We start from the raw sequence: 23746 nt of genomic DNA on the forward strand, positions 1-23746 counted from the left end.
ATTAGTGTTAAATTCGACTTGTACTGTTATTAGCAAGGAGTTTAGGTCATCTCAAAAACTCACAACAATAAAGTTAAAAATAATATGTAAATATCTTTGCATAATTCAGGAATTCATGATGAAGACTAATGTAGAAATATGAAAAGTAAAGGCCAAAGGTGACATATGCAATGCTTTGAAACAAAACCGCATGCACTACGTGGTATATTACTGAGTAATATTTAACTGGTATAGCTGGACGAATGGTCACTTTGCTGCACCACTAAATTCCTGAATTATTTATTTGCTTGCTCAGTTCCAGCGCACTATGCCCTGAGCGACCATGGTCCATCCCCTGCTAAAACTATAATTCGCGTTATAAAATTTCAGTGGATTAAAAAATTAAAATTAGAAAATTAGAAATCATTCCAAAATTTTAAGACATAATAAATTCATTCAAATACTTAAGTCTTGCAGTTATTCGTCTTAATGAAACTTCACCTCTAAATATAATTTTGACACTAGTGTAACAATTACCCGTGTTTAACATTAAATAAGTCGGTGTATGTAACCTGTTGCTTTTGAATATTATACGCATACCCTATTGTGCGATTTTGCAATGCTACTTTATTGCACTCCAATAAATATAGAGCAGAGGCACAACAGTCAAACTGTGTACAGATTTTTGGTATTTTACAATGTAATCAACATTATTTGTGATCCTGCTGTGTACTGAAAGCACTTGAATTGAATTGTAGGTTAGTTCGTCCGATTATAGGAATGTGAAATACCTTGTGAATGTTTTGAATGTGTCACAATATCGCTTTTAACTTTGTCCAGAAAAAATAATTACCAACATGTCAAAGTGAATGCAAATTTTTCATCTTTCACAATTGCCTGAATACATCTGTATAAAATCCACTCTCTTTCATATTGCGTGTGCGACAGGTATTTCCTCTAAATGTGTATACATTAAATATTTTCATGTCAGAACAGTGCAATATGAATCTTCTCACTGAGTCCTCTGAATAAAGTTAAAAACCTTGTGACACACTCCTGACATTGATTTGGAATTTGAAGCTGTTCACGACGTACGTTAGGATCCAAATTACATGATAAAAAGTAATTGCTGATCTAACACAAAAAAAATCGATTTTATTGTAAACGTACCTACTTAAAATAATTAAAACTGCAAATGCTAATCATTATCAATACTAACTTCAAAATAATCTCACAAAAATGAATGTATTACAAATATTAACAGATTTAAATTCTGAGAATACTTTCCGCTACATTGGGAATTGATGAATGAAACTAGTTTTTAACTTATCTGAAAATTTATAGTTTCGAAAGATACGTTGACAGGAAGTGATATTACGTGTCCCGTGTTTTAAACCTCGTATTTGAAATTTTCGTCTGATTTATTTCTGCAATGATTTTAAATAAATCGCTTCAAGATCCGGTTGATTGTTAATTTAAACATACGATGGACTGATTCAATCAATTATATTCTAAAGATCCATCAGTGTTAATGTGGTACGTATTAAGAATATTTACCTACTTTCATGGCTTAGAAACGACTTCAATTCTTTTTTGTTGTTTTATCTTAGTGCTTTTAACGTTCTTATCCGTACTGGTTCTTTAACATTACTGTTATCTGCTAACTGTGTAAATCATGAGATGAACTACCCGTACATAGATTTAGGTTTTTTACGTTTCATAAAGTATAAACCACTTTGTTATTGTATTATTTCGTGTTTGTTATTGCGAAAGAGATGAAAATGAGATCATAAGCTTTAAAACAAATTTCATATCTTCAGAAATTTTCCCCGTAACTTAGTCATTCCGAAAAATAACCACGTTTTCTCAGTAGCGAAGTATTAGTGGTATACTTACTATTTTATATTGCAATAATAATTTTTATCCCTTTCGCTATGTGACGGTTAGTAAACGAGACTGTAAAACATATGTATGCATGTGAATAAATTTAATATGATACTGTAAGATATTGTATATTTTATGAAAAGAAACTAGTCAGGGATGCAAATACTGCAAGCCGTATGCAAATTCAACTTTTATTACAATCATGTAATATTTAAATGCAGCAGCGTTGTGAACAATAAAGTTAGATTAGTATTTACTCTTTATTTTTACACAGGCCGATGTTTTTAATGACAGCAGTTCTAGAAGATATAATATGAAAGTAATAATGTGCTTCAAAAACTGGCTACTGTTTTAATTTAGTAAGTAGATTACAACCCTAGTTAATATGTAGAACTTGTACATTATATTTTAGTGTTTAGCCTTAGTACTTCATCAAATAAAGAAAATGTTTGCCATATTCTGACTGTTTGTGATGGAAATCAGTAGTGTAGCACTCAAAAACATTAAAAATAACGTGCATGTATCAAATAAGGTGACGTTGGGAACCGTTTTCTTAAAATATTTGAAAGAAAATATCCGACATTAAATATTCTTATATCATTTTCCATCTGAATTTGTTGCTCTCACATATGCATAAGATAAACTGGCTGGAATAATATTGCTAGAGCAAACAAAAGTTATGTAAACTGTTCATTAAAGACGGGCTAAATTATTAATATTTAACCAAGGATTGATAAATTAGCACTGAAACAAAAATTGTTGTGCTTTATATTTTTCTACCTGAAGCAAAAATTTTTTGTACGTTCTGAAAAAAAACGAAATATCGATACATACATGTTGCGGAAAATAACGTCTCTCTTGACTTGCTTCGTATAAAATAGGAACGGAAAGTATATTTTTAAAAGTGCATGCAAATATTTTTCTGTTATGAATGAAACGAACAAGCACAACGAAGCTATAAATTATTCAAGTTATCTGCGAAACAATATGTTGCATTTTTACGGAACTTCTGGCATATGGACCAAGTGTTAGTGTTTAACATGTTTTGCTGACAGAATGAAATATTCAACTTACGTATGTGTACGAACTTGGTTAAAAGTTTCGGTTTTTGGACGAATCTTAATATCTTAATAGGATTAAACTACACTTGAGAGATATTTATTACTACATTTCAGCTTGATAACAAACAAGATAAATCATGAGGGAGAATACAAATAGATTTGTTTGCTTCAAAATCACTTTTTTCAGCTATCCAATTGGTCATGATTGATTGACGAACAACAGCTAACCGAAAACAGTTGTTACCAAACAGATTACCGAGCCACGAATCGGGACTAATTAAAACAGTGTCTTAATCATTTAAATGATTTGTTATCAGGCGATAAATTGTTGACGTTTTGATTTATGGTAAAAGTCTGAGATGGCGTCGTTAAACCATAAGTTCCCTAATTATTCCCCAACTTGCTAAATTGATTTAATTAGGTGGAGTTATCGAAACTCGTTAACACATTATCACACAACTTCGTTCTGCATTCTAAAAGTAGCGGAACTTTAAAACGGAAAAAGAAAATTAAAAAAAAATTAGACGGCACTTAATTCGGCGGTTCTCGTTGTTCTGAAAAACACGATTAATTAAAACAATTTTTCAGGGAATGGATAACGTTAGCCCCTTTATTTTTCACAAGGCAAACAAAAAATTCTTAAAACTTGGCGCGTTTTGCGTGTTTCTGTGAAAGAGGTGACCCACATCCTCCCCTCAAAATAAAAAAGCAAATTAAATTATCCTTTGTTGAGAAAATTTGCCGTACCTTTCTTGAACTTAGAAAGCTCTAGTGCTTTCAGCGCGGCATACAAATTATTGTGATTTATATCGTTTGTTTTTTTAGTTAGAATTTATTCTATGTATATGAAATTAAATTGTGATTGGAAACGACAGACTCTTCTGCCACGTTCTCGTTGCGTGCTTTGTTGGCTTTTCAACACTAAGTAATAACGAACTTTCGTCTGCTACTACTAAGGTGTACGGACACCTGTTTTAATTTATCGACTTTGGAAAAGTTGGGAAGTTTTGTTTTCGTGCGAGTTTTGTAGTTATGTAAATTCGGTGGTGAAAGATAGGAAACTTTGCATTTGCACATTTTTATTTTTTCGGAAGCTCGAAATGTTGATCAAGTTGATCCCTCTAACCCCTGATACAACGGAATTTGTTTTCTATAAGAATGCCTCGCATAACTTCCTGTAAGTATAGAGTGAGTACACATGGGACCGGCAAACTCCCTAAGATTTGTTCAGTTTTATTTACCCAGTTAAGTTCAACACGGCCACAGTATTACGCAGAATCAACATAGTAAAACAGTATTGCAGTTTATATTCTAGTTGAGACTTTGAATACTAGTCTCAAGACAATTTTATTATTGTACGCCGGGTAAACACGACAGTGGTTTATTTCAAAATTGCAAAATTATGCAACAAGAAACTTTCCTCGATGAAAGAAATAAGATTTCGTTTCTTAATTGAAATTAAATTGCTGCGATTACGGCGAGAATACGAAGTAAGAATTAAGAAACGAAGTAATTATAACTTACTTTAGGATGGTCTCGTACAGGCACAACTACCCTGACTGCCACTTTTATCGGTTTGTCTCTCGTAATGTCGACCATTCTTCTACTTTCGCTTCCTTTGCTCTCTGCAACAAAAAGAAATAATCGGTTAAGCGGATTTCCCCTAAATTACCTCGCACAAAGAAGAATTCCAGCCACTACAAACATCACAGAGGTGACCTTATGCCCGAATATTAGTATGCCCGTTCGTATAATAAATTACTATCGATTGCGAACAGTTCTGCTAACGACACCTATTTGCAAGCAATCTACCAGCAACATTTAATGACGACCAAGTCCATTATCAAAATTAGATGGAACTCCCTGAGTGAATCTTGACCAGAAAGTGTTTCTTTGTTTATAAGGAACAAATGGAATCGGGATAATGGTATGGAATTTCATAAAAGGAATTTCGTGCGTCGTAACAACTCGCAACCGAAACATTCCTTTTTTTTTCTGTATTCCAATCAGATCAGGGTTCGTGTAAGTGTTATTTTGACGGGCTTATTCTCATTCTAACGGGGAAAATAAATTTCTTATCTTCCGGGACTTGTTATAAAATGGGAGGGTTAGCATGCATGAGGGATTTAATTTGACGAAAATTGCTCAGCTCTATCACTTTTGGGAGTCATTAACAACCGAGCTCAACTATCTCCCAAGCTTACTCCGTTAGCAAGCTAACACGTGTTTGCTTTAGGTTTTGAATTTTTCCTAAAGACGATGCGTTAAAACCACATTCATCCCCGGATGCCTCACTAGATTTTCCCGTGTTGACGTTATCGTCTTTTATGATAATCTCACATCTTATACACACATAAATCCAAGGGTGTCGCTTAAATTCCGATTGACCCATCTAAGACCGGGTTTACTTTAGCCATCTATCCAAATAACCTTCGTGGTAACATTTACATAAAGACAAGACCTTGATGCGCTAACACATTAAATAGACAGGATATAGTATCCCGATACAAAATAACGAGAAATGGATCGATTTGAAATTAAAATAGAAAACTCTGCCACGAGTTTCAAAAAGTTAAATTATTTTCTTGTTTTTGACTTTTTAGATAATAGCGCTTCACTTTCGACTTTTTTCTACAAATAAAATTATAAGAGTCATTACGTAACTTGCATTTTTAAAAACTTAAGGCGGATTCATAAACCAAAGGTACAGGAATATGTTATTTTGTAAAATTTCAATGGCATTTACCAAGCAAACTGTTCATCAAGCTATCAATCATGTAAAATTTGACAACAATTGTTCGTATTTTAAAGTAATGTTTACTCCACTAAATTTTTATCTTTAGTGTGGTCTTTAAATGCAAAACATTAGTGCTATTTTCCTAAAGAAATTATTTTAGCATTGTTGACAAATTATTCTAGGTACACAAAAAAAAACAAACAATTTTATTTATTACTCAAATTTAGTAAAGTTACGAAAATTTGCACAACTTGTTTATTTATTTTTCTTTTGATTATAAAAATCCACCAAGATTCTCGTGTTGCTAATTTCATTATCTTCAGTTACATTTATTATTAGGCATTGTGACTGGAGAAAGTTGCCCGTTGTAATAAGTTTCGCTACAACGGGGAGAATTTTTAACCTCTTGAAAATATGTGTGAGTAAATTCGGTTAGCTCAAATTCATCCGAACTTTTGCTAATTTTTTACCTCAAGTGACTTGACTAAAAGTCGTAAAAAATAAAAACTTTATTACCTGCCTCATCTCTTCGCTACTTTAAAACTTCCTTCCTTGGAGCTTTCGACCCTTTAAAAGGGGAAGACTTTAATCCTTTGAAAGTAAAACGTGTGTAACATGGAATAAATAAAGAACGTACTAGTTCGAAGTTTCAGCTTTTAAACAAACTATGATCAGTCTTTAACCGTGGGTCGATTTTTAAGCAAAGTTGACAAAATAGTTGGAATGTTCGTCGGAGCTCTTTGTCAAATCAACCCGCGAATAAATCTTTTCGTTGAGGTTGGTCGCGTTGAATAACAACCCCAATTTACATCAGTAGTTCCATCAAATTCTTTATAAGCCCCAACGAATTTCTCAAAGCCCAGCTGACCTCAATGATTGAATCGATCTTTTATGTATGCTAGCGGTGAGATTTCTTGTTTGGTTCCGCTTTCTGTCATGTTTAATTAAAGCCACGTTAACGTATATTTAGCAGACGCCAAAACGGCAAGGAAGAATTTTCAAATATTGTTAGTGATTTGATTAGAATTATGAGTAAAGGACTGCCTAGAGTGTTTGAGATTATATGCATTCTGATTGTTGAATTTTATTTTTATTTAAAATACTTATAGTAGTACTTTTATCCTGTTATAATTGCAGTATCCATAAATAGTAGATACAGTTAAAACGTAAATTAAAATAAGAAAGTAATATACATAACATTCTAAATCGATATAGCAGCAACGCCATATTTTGTAGCTAGAGAATAACAATTATCCACAAATTTTATTCATCATTCATCACATAAATATTCTATATATTGACATTAAAATAAATGTAACGAAATATTATTTAATTAAAAATTAAATTAAAGCCTTTCAGAATAATAGGTACAACGATCGATGCCATATTTATATCACACAAATATAATGGGTATTTATTTATATTATTGTAACACTAAAATGACCATTGAGGTTAAACAATTCCCCAACTCATTTTAAATTACATTGGTAAATTGAGTTGTATTATAACAAATTTACTTGAAGGGACCAAACACTGGTGCAGTCAGACAGCATTTTCTACTATATTTGTATTTTTTAATTATGAACTCAAAAAATAAAATTAAAAAACTAACGCTAATTATAACTTGGAGACCAGTTATCTACCCTATTCTTAAAATTAGCAAAATTTTTAAAGTCGGTTTTAATTATATGCATGTTTCCAGTTTTTTGTGCCAACAAAATTCTGCTAAAAAATTTGTACATCTCATGTTGCTCATTATTGTAAGTTGGATGTAAAATGACATATTGTATCACTTTTAGTGTAATTTCGAATTTTCTATAGTATGGTATTTTATTTTACAATTTTATTAGACTCACATCTAAGCTCCGAAACCTCTGAACAGATTAGAATTTTGGATGGTTAAACGCTACCCAAAATTTCCTTGTTCATCCATACCAACAATTTGAATACATGACCTAAAAATTTTGCTAGGTAAATCTTAGTTAAATATTTAATAATTTCCTAACATTACGCACTTACAAGAAATATTTTTAGTCGTTTTAAAACATTCACATTGGTAATTTTCGCTATTCTATGACACAGCATTTCTTCTTCGCGTTAAATTCCGCACATTCGTAAAGAAAGACAAAATTAGCCCTAAATATAGAACCATTCAACACACAAGCTCTATAAAAACCAGTGCAATCAAGAGAATTTACTGAAACTGCTACAAAATGCTCCACTATTGCATTCGATCGATTTCCTGGAAGCTCAGACTAAGCAAACACATCGTGCAACCTGTTACATTCTCTAGGGTTTAAAAACGCTCCGTATAGTTCGTATCATAAAGTGGTTAGTTCCAATTTCTTAAATCATTCGGATTTTATATTTCCAGGCTCGTCAGATATCAGCCACATAAATCAAGAAAGATTCGGCATGACAAAACCGAACGGGTTCGCGTGATGAAAAATGATATTTTTTACAGTGTGTACAAAATTGATAACGCAAAGGGCTATAAAATATGAACGAGTGTAATCGAATCTGATGAACGTGAAAAAATATAATTCTAGGCTTCGATATTTAAACGGTGTTAATCTCTACGTGCCTTGCTTGAAGAGTTTTACTTGAAAAGATATGACATCATGGTATTTTTAAAATTGACGTTTTTGAATTATCAATTTGGAGCGGATGTACAGTTGCTAGACTGTGCGACATATTTTTTTAACATAACCTTCCTCAAACGACACACTTGGCTCAAATATTAGTTATGTACGCGTCTTGTCTTGAGTTGAAAATATCAGGATGAATCATTATTCATAACGATATTAGTTTGCTGTTAAAAAATTATGCACATTGTGGAAACATAAAAACTACTTGAAGTCAATGTAACAACCAATTTAATGATAGCATATGCGCAATATTTTTATGGTCATACTATAGTTGTAGCTAGCGCTAATAAATCCTATTTTCGGTGACAGTTCTGGTGTTAAAAGTACTTTAGTGTTTTGTTCAAATAAACCTGTCGCAGATGTGCTTCATGTCAATGTGATTATTCAAATTTCGAGTTGGTCATTATGTGGAAAAATTTTATTTATTTTTACTTTTTTTATCAGATTACTCTTGAAAGTTGAAGTTGGGAGTTTATTCATAATCCCAAATTTTTCTCAAAATCAATAAGATTTTTTCTAAAACCAATTAAAAATGTCTAATTCCTTTCCACAATTTTTTTCATAGATCTACAGGTTGACATAATTTTATTGATGTTCTTTAGATGTTATTAATTATTTCCTGTACGAAATACAATGTTTTCCATTCTTGCTTTCTCAGACTAATTCCTATGTATTATTCTCTAATGATAATAATCTTTATTTTATTTCAGCAGCAGTTAGATATAATTTCAGGAATAATGATGTCATCTGATTAAATCGTACTTGCGTTTTATTTCCAATTAAATATTCGTTTCAAATGTACCTGTGTATGCAGGCTGTAATAGAAATTACATGTCGATATCAAATTTTACAGCGTTATCAAACAATCGTTTATGCAAGGCACATTATTGAGAAATAAATGTACAGTCCTTTCCAAAATGCGAACAGTTTAAAAGACTGAAAAACACTTCTGCACTATTTTTTCACGGCGTTCTAAGTGTAGATAAATAATTTGTCATTTCAAGAATTTTAATAGGGTAAAACTTACGCTGTCCAAAGTAGTATCCACGCTTAAGAATGCTGTAGCGCACGTATGTTTTTAAATTTCAACACCAAAGTATTTTTTATTTGTATGTACAACATTATTCTGAATTGTACAGATATCAACGTAACATGTATATGTACAATAAGCGTTACGAATTTATGGAATGCAATATGTTTTATTAACAGCCACTTTTGATGAATAGGGCCTTTCAACACACTTTAACATTAAATAATTCGAATGTCATTTATTGTATTGATTATTCTGTACTGACCCTGTTTGCATATCATTTCAGCGTATTTAACTTCAAAGTTTGCGAAACAGCTATTACATTGGGCGGAAACTAATTATAATAATTCATTATTTAAATGTCATTGTTTACTTCACTCGTACCGGCAAAATAGCTGCGAAACAAAATTATTTATCACTAACCTTTTGCTCGCAGCTTCGACCAAACACTTTCAAGACGAACTTTTGAAGTTGGAGTTTTACAACAATTTTACCCCTTTTGATTTCCTCGGGGATGGAATTAAAAACAATCCAAAAATACTTTTAAGGCATTTGTATGCTTAACCGTTATAAGTTTAAACCAAGTTGATAATTCACGTAGGAGTTTTTAAAGAATTTGTAAAAATACTTTTCACCTTATGCAGAGTTGAATTTGGGAAAATCCGAATATTGCCACAAAATTTAGGGCTGTTGATTCGAATTGAAAATAAATAGCTATTGTGAGACAGAATTTAGAAATGTTATGACAAGACATACTCGAGATTCAGTGAGTTAGAACATCCCCTCTACAGAACAAATCTAGCATCCAACGATTTCTTTTTATTTAGAGGTCTCACAAAAGCAATCTCAGGGGAGAAAGGTTTCTCCGAAAATGAATTGGGACTAACTCTTGTATACAGAATTTCCTCTGAGGGAATGCAGTGGCTAGAACAACTCTGAATTAAGTACACAAGTTTTGCTCGTTGTAGCAAATGGTATGTTGCACGCATATGGAGTTGTATTCATTTATCACGAGTATAAAAAATAGACTCCACACTAAACGTTTCCTGTGACGGCTGCCGAGATTTTGCTTTAATCCTGCGCTTTGCAATATATATAACGAAGACTTCCCTCGCGAGTCGAAGGGAATACATCTGTTAATGTTTTGCGTGTTTTCTTTAATGGCTCTTAGCTTTTATGAAAAATGTCTTCAAGTTTCAGAAAAGCAAGTAAAACACAAGGGAAAATTAGCGGCTAGCAACAAACACTAGTGTTAGTTAAAGCATTTATTATACACGAAAAACAATATTCTACGTTGTTGGGTTATCTTGAGTTGATTCAACTTCGTTTATGTCTCATGTAATTAATTTTAACGCTTAGCAACAGATTGTGAACGTAACTCAACAGGTGGTATATTTTTCATAAAAAAAATGCATGTACTTTGTCCACATAAAGCGGCATGAGAACCACATTCTACAAAAAAAATCTCTACAAATGTTAGTTGTGTGTTGTTTCAACTTGTATAGAGTTTCTTCGTTTTCTGAAAGCAACAAATTTCGTATGTAATGCTAAAAGTACATTTAAAATTACACACAATTTGCAAACACGCTTATTTTTTCGTACGCAAGCAGAATCCGGGTTTTGAGGGTGGCAATTTTCTGCTGGTAACACGGTTTTGGCAAAGTAATGTATAAAGAGCGGATTTTAGGGTTAAAAAAGCCAAAATAGGTCATAAAAATGGCGCTTTAGACAAGTTTTAGGAAAAATAAATTTTGATTTAAATCGATTCGAGAAAAAATGCATTTTTTTTATTATTAACCTAACCTAATTCATTGATAAAACGTATCACTGTTACATTATTGTTTTTTTTTTCAATATTTTAGATGCCCATAAATATGGTGCCTTTACAGATAATTTTTCCACTACAACATTTGCAACGTATTGCCCATTAGAATTTGTAGTCTCGTCTAGTGCTATCCAAATATCGTGAATCCTAATATCTGTTCTAACTCTATTAATCACCTACAAAAGTACAATGTAAAATAACTAAATAAATAAAATAGCAAAAATTAAAATGTTCCCAGTCTTAAGTTTCTATGCAATCACACAATACTTACGTCATCGGACACGTAATTCTTTCTCAAAGTTGATTCCTCCACCTTTTATTGTTAAGTTTCTTCAACGGTATATTTGCCGCAATAAATGCACTGCAAAATTCATACTAAACAAATTTCTTATGTTCTTCACTATGAAATGAGGAAATTAAATTTGCCTGGTATCTTTCGTCCATTCTCTTAGCTTGGTCTTTAAAGATGATTTGACTCTGGGCATTTTTAAAAATGGCACAAAATACTAGATGAAAACAATTTTTAAAACACTTTTGAACTTCACTTTACGAAAACCCAAGACGACAAGAAACAAATTGATGCAGGAAGACAACTCGAAAAGAAAGTTGTAGGAGGGCTTGATGTATTTAATAAATACTTAATAAAATTTGTTCTTTCATAGTTTACACATAAAAATAGATTCGGGTTATTGAATTATCGGCATTTTGCTAACGGAATTCCCCCAATTTTTTACCCAAAACTCGGGTTAGATTATCTTTCTTTATAGCACCAGAGATATATTAAATGTGAAATTCGCAAGAAAAATCGCTCAGGAGTATAGAAAATTCAGATTTTAGAACATAATAAGCAGAAAAAAGTAAAACAGGCAGTAAATAAGTAAAATAGGTCGAAAAATGCAAAGGAGGCACTCATGGTCAAAAATAGACAATTAGGCAAAAACAAGCAGGGCTCAGATAAAAGGATCTTCTCAGATACACATTTATATACAACCTTCATGCATTTGCTTACAACCAAAATGAATACGCATTTGCCCTAGAATCCTCTCTTTAGAGTTATGTAGTGCAAGTTCATACACATGAACTTTTCGCTAATGAAAACGCTTTGCGCAATAAGCAAAACCGTAACTAATAACAATCAATGAAATCCTTGAATTATAGTTCAGAATAACGGAGATCAACGACGCATGCAATTAAATTATTGTTACATTCAGCTGACTTATCTTTAATTCTAATAAAATTGTACTTGCTGTCGCAATAATCTATGTCTAAAGAACACACTCGAATAAATTCGAATAAACAACATTTGTAGCTGTGGGAAAATAATAGTTTGAGACACCACACAAAAACTACACAGAATTTCATTTAACAACAATAAATGTATTATACTTCTAAAAGAACTGTAGATTTCTCGCTGTGTAATTTCTTTTGTAGACGTATTATTTTGGAATTAGCTGGATCGCTGAAACAGCTTGGACAGAAATTTAGAAGCACGTCCGATTTTTAAATGATGGTTGTATATTTTTTAATAATAAATAGTCAGCTAACATCGTTTCCAGTTCATTGCACTAGGTTGTCAGTTTTAGCTTTTAGACAATTTTTTATTTTTAGTGCATACATGCATGGCAAGATTTATATCGAGCACTCCTTTGACTTTGAATGAATGTATCCGAATGTATCACTATGTTCCAAGTTCAGCGAGCATAAACTCGCGATAAGTCTGCTTCAAATTTTTACGAACAGGTTTTACGGTGAAGTAATAGCAGAACCATCCATTTATTATGTTCCCCATGTGTGATGCTCGACGATGGTGAGCTTTTGACATCTAAATCGGTTACCTACATTCATCTCCTAAATGTTTACGATATTAGTACGCTTCAGACGAATTTTCCGGAACAAAGCAGAGTTAGCCTAAAACTAAATTGCTGTTCGGAATTAGTTAGGTAATTTATAATTTAACTGTCTGTATTTAATATACAAAGGTTAAATAATATAATTTGACATTGGAAATATTAAACAACGGATCCGGGTGCGGGATTATAAAACCTAACTATTCCACACAAAACACTGACCCTTTTCAGAAACAATACTGACCGCTTACATCCATATTACAAGCACATGGTCATTTTAAAAGCCTCGCCTAATATTGCAGGAAATATGAGGTAATTACGTAATAAAACCTTTCATTAGGATAATGTGAAGTTTTTGCTGCTAGAAATTCATCACCTAAAGTGAATCGTTAACAATTGGAGTACAACCAGAAAGTGACTTGTTCTAATATTAGTTTAACAGGGTTCTCTTACAAATATAGGGTAACCAGAGGCATTTATAATTCACATTCAGTGGACTGTAACGGCTCAGCACTAAATTTGTACGCTAAATCAACCTAAACCAACAATATTGCGTAACTGTACCGTTTTGGGGGTCTGGACATCGGAGCTAGTACCATAATTTCCTGTCACAAAATGGGGCGCGTAATTTGATTATTCTTTTATTAATGATTAATGAAACTTGTACGAAGCAGAAACAAAGCAGACACACATGTTGCGGTTTATTTTACGCTACTTCTGCTCACAAAAACACGACGTTTTTTACGTTTACAATAAAAATGTTCACAAAGGCGACACAACAATTGCTTTAAAAAGTTCATTTTTTGCTACCATAATTTGTTTCAATTTAAAACGTAGAAAACGAAAAATGCCACCCTTGTGATTAGTAAATCAAGCTCTAGCATATACCCCTATACGGCCATCAATTATTGCACCGCCCACACACGCCATATTCGTTATTATTCCAGCGCCCTCAGTTTAATTGGTAGTTAATATTCGCGCTTTCCGATTATGCGAAACCGTTTCCTGCTGTATTATTTTTGAGGGAATTAATTTTTGGCCGTCACTTGGATTTTAGCTTTTTCTGCTTTAATCTTTGTCGTTTAAAGCAGCATTGTAACATGTTGGGTTATTTCGATTTTAGCATCTAATAAATTATTTATTTTGTCTATCTTGTGGTAGTTTTTATTCGATAAGTGTATATTTATAATCAGCAGAATTTAGACATTCACAGCAATCAGTGTAGAAAACTGGAAAATATAGTGGAACAGGTCTGCTGCAAAGTATAAATTCCGTTGTATGTTAAAACTGTTACATTATGATGATAAATTGATAATTCGTAGAAAAATTTGTCAGATTTCAATATTATCACTTTAAACTTCTAACTCTCTTTCTCATACGATAACTCAAAAAAATATTGTACGTTAACTAGATGTACACCCCAAAACTATATTTTTGCTTGAAAATTCTGTGAAACGTAATGCAATTGGTTCTGGAATGATACTCTCTTCTCAACCGCTCTTTTCTTTATGCGAAGGTGTGTATGTTTGTAATTTCACTTACATTTTCAGTCATTTTTTTGTTTTCGTTTTTCGGTCCTAAGCACTTTAAAAATCAAGTAATATGTAAGTTCCACATAACCAGGAAAAGTCATCTCGTAGGCCATGAAATTTATTTTTAAAATGATGATGTTGGCAACACGAACGCCTTCCTTGTTCGGTTTGACAGTTACGGTCAAATAACTGTCAAATAAATTGTCAAATCACTGTAATGCCAACATCATTACTTAAAAATAAATTTCATGGACCACTAGAGGATATTTTTTTACTAAAGAAAAAAAAAAGAGATTGAGATGAGTAGTAAATTTTATATTTGTACACTCTCGAAATGAAACTCAAGCACGTTCCAGCAAGAGTAATTGTAATTATTGTGCTCTTTTAGCACCCGACAGAAATAGCCTAGTTAATGGAAAATAGAGCAGGTAATATTACATTTTTTTTATCTTTATTTTTGTGTCTACAGATTTTATTCGATTTGGTGCGTTTGGTCGTTATTCATTTCTGAATTAATAAAAAAATTACATTTTCCTAAAAACTGCCCTACAGATTTTTTTCAACTTCATTTCATTTATAATTTGGATAGAAATAACCATAGGTTTCTGAGGAACACAAATTAAGTAAAGCTTTGTAAAACTTACATACAGTTTTAGGACAATTTAATGAATTATTCGTGTCCCACGTCTGTTATAAACAATATACAGGAATGCTGAAAAAATCCTGGTATCCTTTTTTTTTGAGCATAATTAACTATAAAAGATGTTGAAAATGTTTTAGCACAAATGCTTTTGGAGTTCGTAGCATTGCACTGTTTCTATTTAATTTCAAGTATTGGACATAACACACAAAGGAGTGTGGAATGCCATATTGGAAATACAAAACAGTTTGTGACTTCACAAGAGGCGTCTAAAGTTTTATTTTTTTTGTGAAAATTGAAAGACGCTTTCAAAAATAATCGCAGTTCCAAAGTTTTTAATTCTGAAAAGTATAAAACTTTGATTTTTTTTTTTTTTACTCATTTATGTTAAAAACCAAGCAAACATTTTCTCTAAACGAGTGGTATTATACTCACTCTTACTAAAAAATCTTGTTACATAAACAAGTGAAGTCAAATTAAACGCACGAGAACTTTCGAAAGTATTTTTTGATTTTTAATGCTCCATAAATTTGTTCTTTAAAATTTTATTGTAAACCTATGTGGAGAAAATATTCCAGATTCTCTAGTCCGACACGTTATTCAAATCAATTCAGCGCCAGGTATATGCGGTTTTAAAATATCCATACGCCATCTCGTCAAAATAGTAATATTCAGTATTAAAGCAAATGCATTTTCTGCGTCTATGGGCACGGCTTCCACATTCATGAATATCATATTTTTATATCCGCAGGAGAAGGGAAATATTTTTTTGTAGAACGGAACACAGAAATTCAGTTTTTGTTAAACCGTAGGAGATAAACATTTTTTGACGGGAAATTTAAAAAATCAGGCACGAATGTGAGCAGTAAATTTTATTTTGCTTACTTCAATATCATGATCACCAACTAGGTTGTACTTTATCCCACCGTTATTTAAAAGGATATTGTGGGTTGCGAATATATCTTGACTACACGAAAATATTTTATTATTTTATGGTTAAAGTAGAGTTGAGGTTATTTTCACGTTGAAAACCAAATTTATGATACATTTCAAAAACGAATTATTGTATATAAAGTTAAAAATAGCGCTACGAACATTTTACGATCATTGTTTGTTAATAAAGCCAAACATTTTCCTTGTTGTTTATTTATGAGTTTCTCCAATATTCGCAGACGAAATATATTTCGAAACTTTTTTACTATTATGGAAACTTTCCAAGTCGTAAAGTGGTTAATGTTCTATGTAACAGCACTTCACAAATTTAAATAACAGCCAAATGTATCACTTAGAAAGTACACTAAAATTCGATCTAATTGTTTTTATAAGTCAGTATAGACCTCGTTTGTGAGCATCATCAAATCAAGAGAACGGAGGAAGTACGATCGATAAAATTGTAACAATTATAAACAGTACCTGCTTATAATGGGGCAATTATTGCTCATTCATATTTAGATATTTTTACGTAATGAATTAGGGTAACGACACTTTTTTTTATTCATTTTTTATAACATCTTGGCAAGATTCGCGATCCCTACCATTTTCCCAAAATCGTCCATTGAAATATGTCAATTTTTTTAATTGAAAGCAAAATTAATTTCAAACCAAATATTCCTAGATTACACGATATTTTTCGGATCAGTAGGTCGATATCCACATCCCTGAATTTCTTGTGGATTTTTAGGTAGTCTTTTCAACAGCTCAATTTTTCAATTCATGCAAATTTCGAAATTTTTTAATCTGCTATATTTGAATTACCTTCACTTTCAAAACTATTGGCAATTCCTAATCATAAGGTTCAATTAACTGCGTAAAATTTAACATTAACCAAAAAGTTATACCATATATGCACCAATGCTGCGACCAAAAAAAAAATTGGTCTAAAGAGTTTAGACAGTACTTCCCTCGCTGTCGGAAACTTGACGACTGCATGCCTATTGTGTTTTTTTTCTCATTACATTTTTGTAGTGGGAATTTTAAAAAAAATTGCGATGACGTCATCAACATTTTTGCAAGGACACGTATATCAGTTGGGATAGATGTAGTGTAATACTAAGAATAAAATTATTATATTCTCAAATTTTCGGGAAAATGAATTGGGTCGTTTTGAATATTGATTTGTAATAATCAATAAAATAACGAAACAATTTACTCACGTATACGTATCAGAGGCAACTCAAAATCGTGTATGTATAAACATTCTTAATTTAAGATGACAGGCGTAACAGCATACGTGAGAGTCAAACAGAGAAACTGTAAACAAAACGACCATCGGTTTTATTGCTTCGACTTCCGCTTATTATATAAAACATTGGGTTTTATTTTAATTCTTGACGGTGAAATTCACAATTGGTTGATTATAAACATGTCTATTTCACATTCGCGGAACCAAGTGAGCGCATAAAACAAATGCAGGTCTGTAATGTTAAAGTCGATGTAAATAAGCGTGCTACCCTTATGTTTCAACCGAGTTTTTCCTTTAACAAATTTTGTGTCTACCAAATTGGGTTGGTTGGGGTGTAATACTAATAATAAGTGTTGCCTTTAATTTAATCAATAAAATAAATTGACTTCATTAATTTTTTTGAACCACCTCTTAAGAAAATCTAAAAAATATGAATGGAATGATAAATCACAAGTACAAACTCATCATATTTTTTGCATTTTAGATGGGATTTATTCAGCAAAATTTAAGGGTGACGTCATCAATTTTTTTAGGAGGGATGAACAAATACATTTTGAACAAAAGTTTACCATGCTTATAATAACTTTAAAATATTCACAAGATTTCAAAGCATTCGGTTTTGTAATTCCTGATTAAATCGATAAAATAAATTCACGCCTTCATTAATTTTTTTGAGTCACCCTGCATATGCAAATCCAAAAATATGAATGGAATGATAAATCACGAGTACAGACTCATCATATTTTGTACATTTTAGATACGATTTATTCGGCAAACTTTTGAGCTGACGTCATCAGTTTTTTGTAGAAGATAACCAAATATATTTTGACTAAAAATTTATTATGCTCTTTATAACCTTAAAACATCTGCAAGATTTCAAAGCATTCGGTTTTGTAGTTCCTGATTAAATCAATAAAATAAATTTACGCATTCATTAATTTTTTTGAGTCACCCTGTATATGCAAATCGAAAAAATTTGAATGAAATGATAAATCACAAGAAGAGACTCACCATATTTTGTACATTTTAGATAGGATTTATTCAGCAAAATTTTGTGGTGACGTCATAAATTTTTTAGGGGGGACGACCAAATACGTTTTGATCAAAAATTTACCATGCTTATGATAATTTTAAAATATCTTCAAGATTTCAAAGCATTCGGTTTTGTAGTTCCTGAGTAAATCAGTAAAATAAATTTACGCTTTCATTAATTTTTTTGAGTCACTCTGTATATGCAAATCCAAAAAATATGAATGGAGTGATAAATGACAAGTACAGGCTCATCATATTTTGTACATTTTAGATATGATTTATTCGGCAAACTTTCGAGCTGACGTCATCAAGTTTTTGGAGGGGGTAAGCAAATATATTTTGACTAAACATTTATTATGCTTTTTATGACCTTAAAACATCTGCAAGATTTCAGAGCATTCGGTTTTGTAGTTCCTGATTAAATCAATAAAATATATTTACGCATTCATTAATTTTTTTGAGTCACCCTGTATATGCAAATCCAAAAAATATGAATGGAGTGATAAATCACAAGTACAGACTCATCATATCTTGTACATTTTAGATATGATTTATTCCACAAACTTTTGAGCTGACGTCATCAAGTTTTTGGAGGGGATAAGCAAATACTTTTTGACTAAAGATTTATGATGCTCTTTATAGCCTTAAAACATCTGCAACATTTCAAAGCATTCTGGTTAGCATATTAAAAATTAAATTTCAAAATGTTGTTTTATAATTTTGATTTTTTTTCCAAAAATCTGGACGTTTCGGGTGAAAAGTCGATTCAGAGTTGTAAACTACATGTTAGGACTATGTTATTTTATACAATTGAAAACCCATTTACTATGTACAATTTTGAAGTGACGTCATCGCATTAGTGGTGGGGATGATTAGACAAATTTTGGTTAGCGTTTTACCATCTACATGATATTCTTAATATAAGTACAAAATTTCACAACAATCGGTCGAGTACTTTCGGAGATTATCTGTCTAATAAAAATCCGGGACGGCAGACGGACAGACGGACAGACGGACGGACAGACGGACAGACGGACAGACAGACGGAAATGGGAGACCTATTTCTTCGTCTTCTAGGGGTCATGAAAGATCGAGAAAACGTAAAAGTAGAGAGTCGGCCGACGGACTCGATTACAATACTTCCTTTGCTTACGCCCGGGAAGTAAAAATGAACTATTAATAAATCAGTTACTATTTGACTTTCGTATGTTATTAGATTATTCTGAAACGATAAAGACAAAATATTATTCTATCCATAAGTTTTTCACGAAACAGAAGTTAGTCATAAAGAAATAGCAAGGTCTGTTTTATGTGGTTGGTGCAATAAATCCGTGCATCTGCATTATGTTGCATGAATTTATTTGTGTAAAAATAAATTGTAGCACCTGTTACACCTGTACCTGTAGAGCCTTCAATCCTGTCCTTTCTGAAATTGTCTTCATGAAAAATTCAGGTTTGTCATAAAAAGAAAGAAGTTTTGGAGCACGCGTTGGTCTTAGATTTAAATTTACTGAAAGTGTTGATGAATTATACAAAACGTTGTCAATAAATGAGTGCACTTTACTCAGGAACTGTTTATTACCTAAGAGAAAGCGGACGAGAGATCCAAAGTAACATTAATGTCTTCACTGCAGCAGCAAAAATAAAAATATATACTTGAAACCACTTTTAAAGCAATGTAACTGCAGTTACTACATAATTAATTAAATGCTTTTAGTTAGTTTGTAAGACGAATTAAAAAGAACGTGGCTAAAATTGTAAATGCAATCTCGGTAAATTTTCAAGTAAAACTTAAAACTTGTTAATTTGTGATAGAAAGTTTTTCAGCTTTGGAGAATGAAAAAAGTGCCTATGTGTAGTGCATTAATGTCTACATTCCTTAATACTTGTAGTTACGATTTTTGCGAAAGAAATTTATTCGTATAGAAAAAAGTTAAAAAATTGTGTTCGTTCAACTGAAATAATTTCATCAACCTACACAGCATTGATCCAGTTTTTGTGGTCTGAAGGCGTGCAATCTGCGTAGGTGTGAAAAGTTATAAAGTTCGCACTCCAGTTATAGCAGTTGGTGTAATTCATCTTAGTAATACCGTTGCATTTAACTTTAGCAACTATCAACTAATTACGAAACACCCTGTATTATGAGAAGTTAGAACACTTCTGGTGTTCCGTTAATTAGAAATGCCGCACATTGTAAGCTGATGGGGTAGCAGCGAGACAGCATATCTATGCATTTAGAAGGTAAATGAATGAATATAATATAAACGTCTTTTGAGGCAAATCTCTCGAGAACGTTCAGTCATCAGTTATGAAATATCCTCTAGTTTTCAAGAATGGCAAGCAAATGACCCCTTCGTTGTTTTGCCGGCAAGCAAGTTTGCGGTTTCATGGGAAACTTGGTTACGAACGAGCTTTTACTTTTGCTAAAGTTTAAGTCTTTTCATTTTGCAAGATAATTGCGCGGGCGAAGGGCTAAATAAAACAAAAACTAAGAACAGATGTTCCTCGTTTTAAGTTGAAGTAATTAAAACTTATTAAGTCAGTTATTAATTTTATCAAATACATAAATTTACAAGTCGAGGCTGGTTTAGTTGCACGCATCCTTGTTTTTCTAAGGAGCTTTTGCAGACTAATAGCGGGGGTTAAGCTCAAACTGTGCACCCTTTCGGTTAAAGCGCGTATAAGGCTGAAAATGATTGGCAGCTTTTATGACATTTCGGGGCCGTGTTTTATTGCCGCGCTTGCTATCATAGCTCTTATGACACGAGAAGCTTCACCTCTATTAAGCTTAAAGCTTAAGAGAAGCGTAACGACGTGATACTATATATAAACAAGTCCCGGCTGTCAGATGCTTTTTTTCTTCTAGAAAATAACCAAATCTCACCCAGGTTTTTATCGAGCGAGGAGAAAAGGAATGAAATAAAATTGGTACTAACTAACTAGGAGTAAAGACCCATCGAGCGGCGCCGTTGGGTCAAGTAATTCGATTAACTAAACGAGGCGGCGTAACTAGACTTTTACCCTTCCATCTAAAATTTCTGATAGCAGAATAATGGAACTGTAACGAGGGGAAATCTGCGATTCGCCGAAACGAAGTGCAATTAGAAGCCGATCTATTTTTTAACTTCCCCCACAGAGAAGTTACAGAATGAGGTAAAATTTTCGATTGGAGTTTTAAGCAGGTCTGACGTTTATTTGCTTTGGCCGGGGGTACCGAAAGAGCTTTTTCTGCTCTCTCTGACTATAAAAAACGGTGTAAAAATGTTCAGACAAAACTTTCCTCTCCCCTGAAGCACAGTAAATTAAATAAGCTCTATTTGATTCTGCGAATTTTATTTTTTGTGTGATATTATCGATTTTTAAATAAGTATACATTTTAAATCGAGTTTATTTAATAAGTTTTGAGATGACCCCATCACATTTTTGGCGGGGATGAATGGACCAACTCTGTTTAGCATGTGACAATCTATACCATATTCTTAAAATAAAACTAAATTTTCACAATAATCTATCTGGTGGTTTGAGAGATTACGTGTATAATAAAATCGTTAACAGGCGACAAACAGGAAGACCTAATTTTTCATATTTTAGGAGCTATGAAATGTCGGGGAAACATTAAATTAGCCATTCAGCTATTCGTCAAATGGACCCTATTACAATACGACCCTAACTTACATTCGGGTAATAAAAAAATTTACGTTCAATGCAAAACTTTTTTATTTTTGATCTACAGCATATGAATAATGTAAAAACGCTTATAGTTTTTTACAGTTTTCTGTATTAATTACATCGCTTTATTTTGCGACGTTGTTCTGTGGTTATCCGTTGAAAGTGAATGCCTGAAGGAGTTGTTAGTTTTTGAAATAACTTCAGAATAATAAACACAAGTACAATGTTTCAGATTTCATTAAATTTACTCTTGACTTTAATCTCACATCAAATTTTAATATAACCTCTGTCAGTTACCCGTCCTTCAGAAAACAAACAAAATATACACGTGTTTACCAAAGCATTAACAATTAAATTAGTTTCGACCGGGTTGGTATTCAACATTTTAAAAAATTTATCGTAGAATTTTTTCTTGGATTATCGTAGTTGTCAAAGCAATATTACTTTGATTTTTGGCACCAAACTGCAACAATTAACAAACCTTGGATAACAATTGATAAACACGAAAGTAAATGATGCAATCATGAAAGTTAAGTGAGCACAGTGGTTTCCTTTGGCTGTGAATGTATTTTCTAAGAATATTAAGAAATAATCTTATCATCTTAAAGACACTAAATGAATTTTACAGTATAACCGAAAAAACTTAAACTATGATTTTAAAGCATTCAACTACATTAACAAAACTATTTAAAATAAAAAGGAAATGAACTAAAATTTAATTTAACATCCAAAGTGATTAAGAAAAATTCTAAAATGCATGTAGATGTGGCAAAAAACTAGTAATATTGAAAAAACAAGAGTAAATACATAAAATATTACGAAACACGTTCCTGAAATGTATTGAATGTTATACATATATTCACAATGGAACGGTGGAAGCGTGGCTGAAGTCGTCTTAATCAAATTACTAGGATATAGAGCTTTTCTTAAATTGTTGGGGAAGCAAAATTTTTTATTTAGTGTTTTGCGCACTTAACGAAATTAGTTTTTGAATTTCTTCCACAAAATTATTAGAAAAAAGTATTCAACTTTAACTAAAGACAAATTAGTGTTTTTTTTTTCAGTGCTAAATCATTTCTCTTTTGTGAATATGTTGCGTCGTACGTCTGAATAATTCACTTTTATCAATTCTTCTTTCGGTATTTGACATTCCTCAGCTTGTATAAATTATTCCCTAGACGCTTTGAGGCCAAACAAAATTATGTCGAAATTATGCTTATATTTTCCCAATGCCAGGGAGGTTTCCAGGTCGAGGATTCACGCGAACTCCAAATTCATTTTAATTAATTTCGTACTGGCAAAAAACTGAAAGATAAAAATGTGTTTCACAAAGCGGATCCTCGCCTATAGACCATTTTGCGTTCCCATCATATTGGGCATTCTCCAAACAACTGGGTAACATGTGCAATCAACGATTGTAGCCGAGTAAATGTTTAACGTTTTAGAACAAAGGAGCCGACAATTTACACTATTAAAGCTGCAATAAAGTCGAACTTAAATTCCCAACAAAAACTTTATTGATTTCAGCAATTCAACAAGTTCGGTTTTAATTCCAGTTGATTTCCGTTACTTTAAACTTGGTTTCCTGAAATAATTCCATAAACTCGGGACCTTTTAATAAATGAAAGCATATTTTTCAAACTTGTCTGTAAATAACGTACAGACCAGGAGCATTAACTG

The 23746-nt window shown here is 32.2% G+C and overlaps 1 protein-coding gene across 1 annotated transcript in view; it reads right to left on the minus strand.

The window, feature by feature from the left end:
• The window catches only part of LOC135134434 (KH domain-containing, RNA-binding, signal transduction-associated protein 2-like), a 197882-nt gene that overhangs the window by 92091 nt on the left and 82045 nt on the right, over positions 1 to 23746 (minus strand). Inside the window, exon 3 of the mRNA XM_064063112.1 lies at positions 4449 to 4549. Within this exon, the coding sequence (XP_063919182.1) occupies positions 4449 to 4549 (101 nt within the window). The remainder of the gene's footprint in view (positions 1 to 4448; positions 4550 to 23746) is intronic.

The sequence above is a fragment of the Zophobas morio genome, unplaced genomic scaffold, assembly GCF_036711695.1.
Source record: "Zophobas morio isolate AGI-343-1 ecotype UQ-CSIRO unplaced genomic scaffold, CSIRO_AGI_Zmor_V1 ptg000023l, whole genome shotgun sequence".
Taxonomy (NCBI): Eukaryota; Metazoa; Arthropoda; class Insecta; order Coleoptera; family Tenebrionidae; genus Zophobas; species Zophobas morio.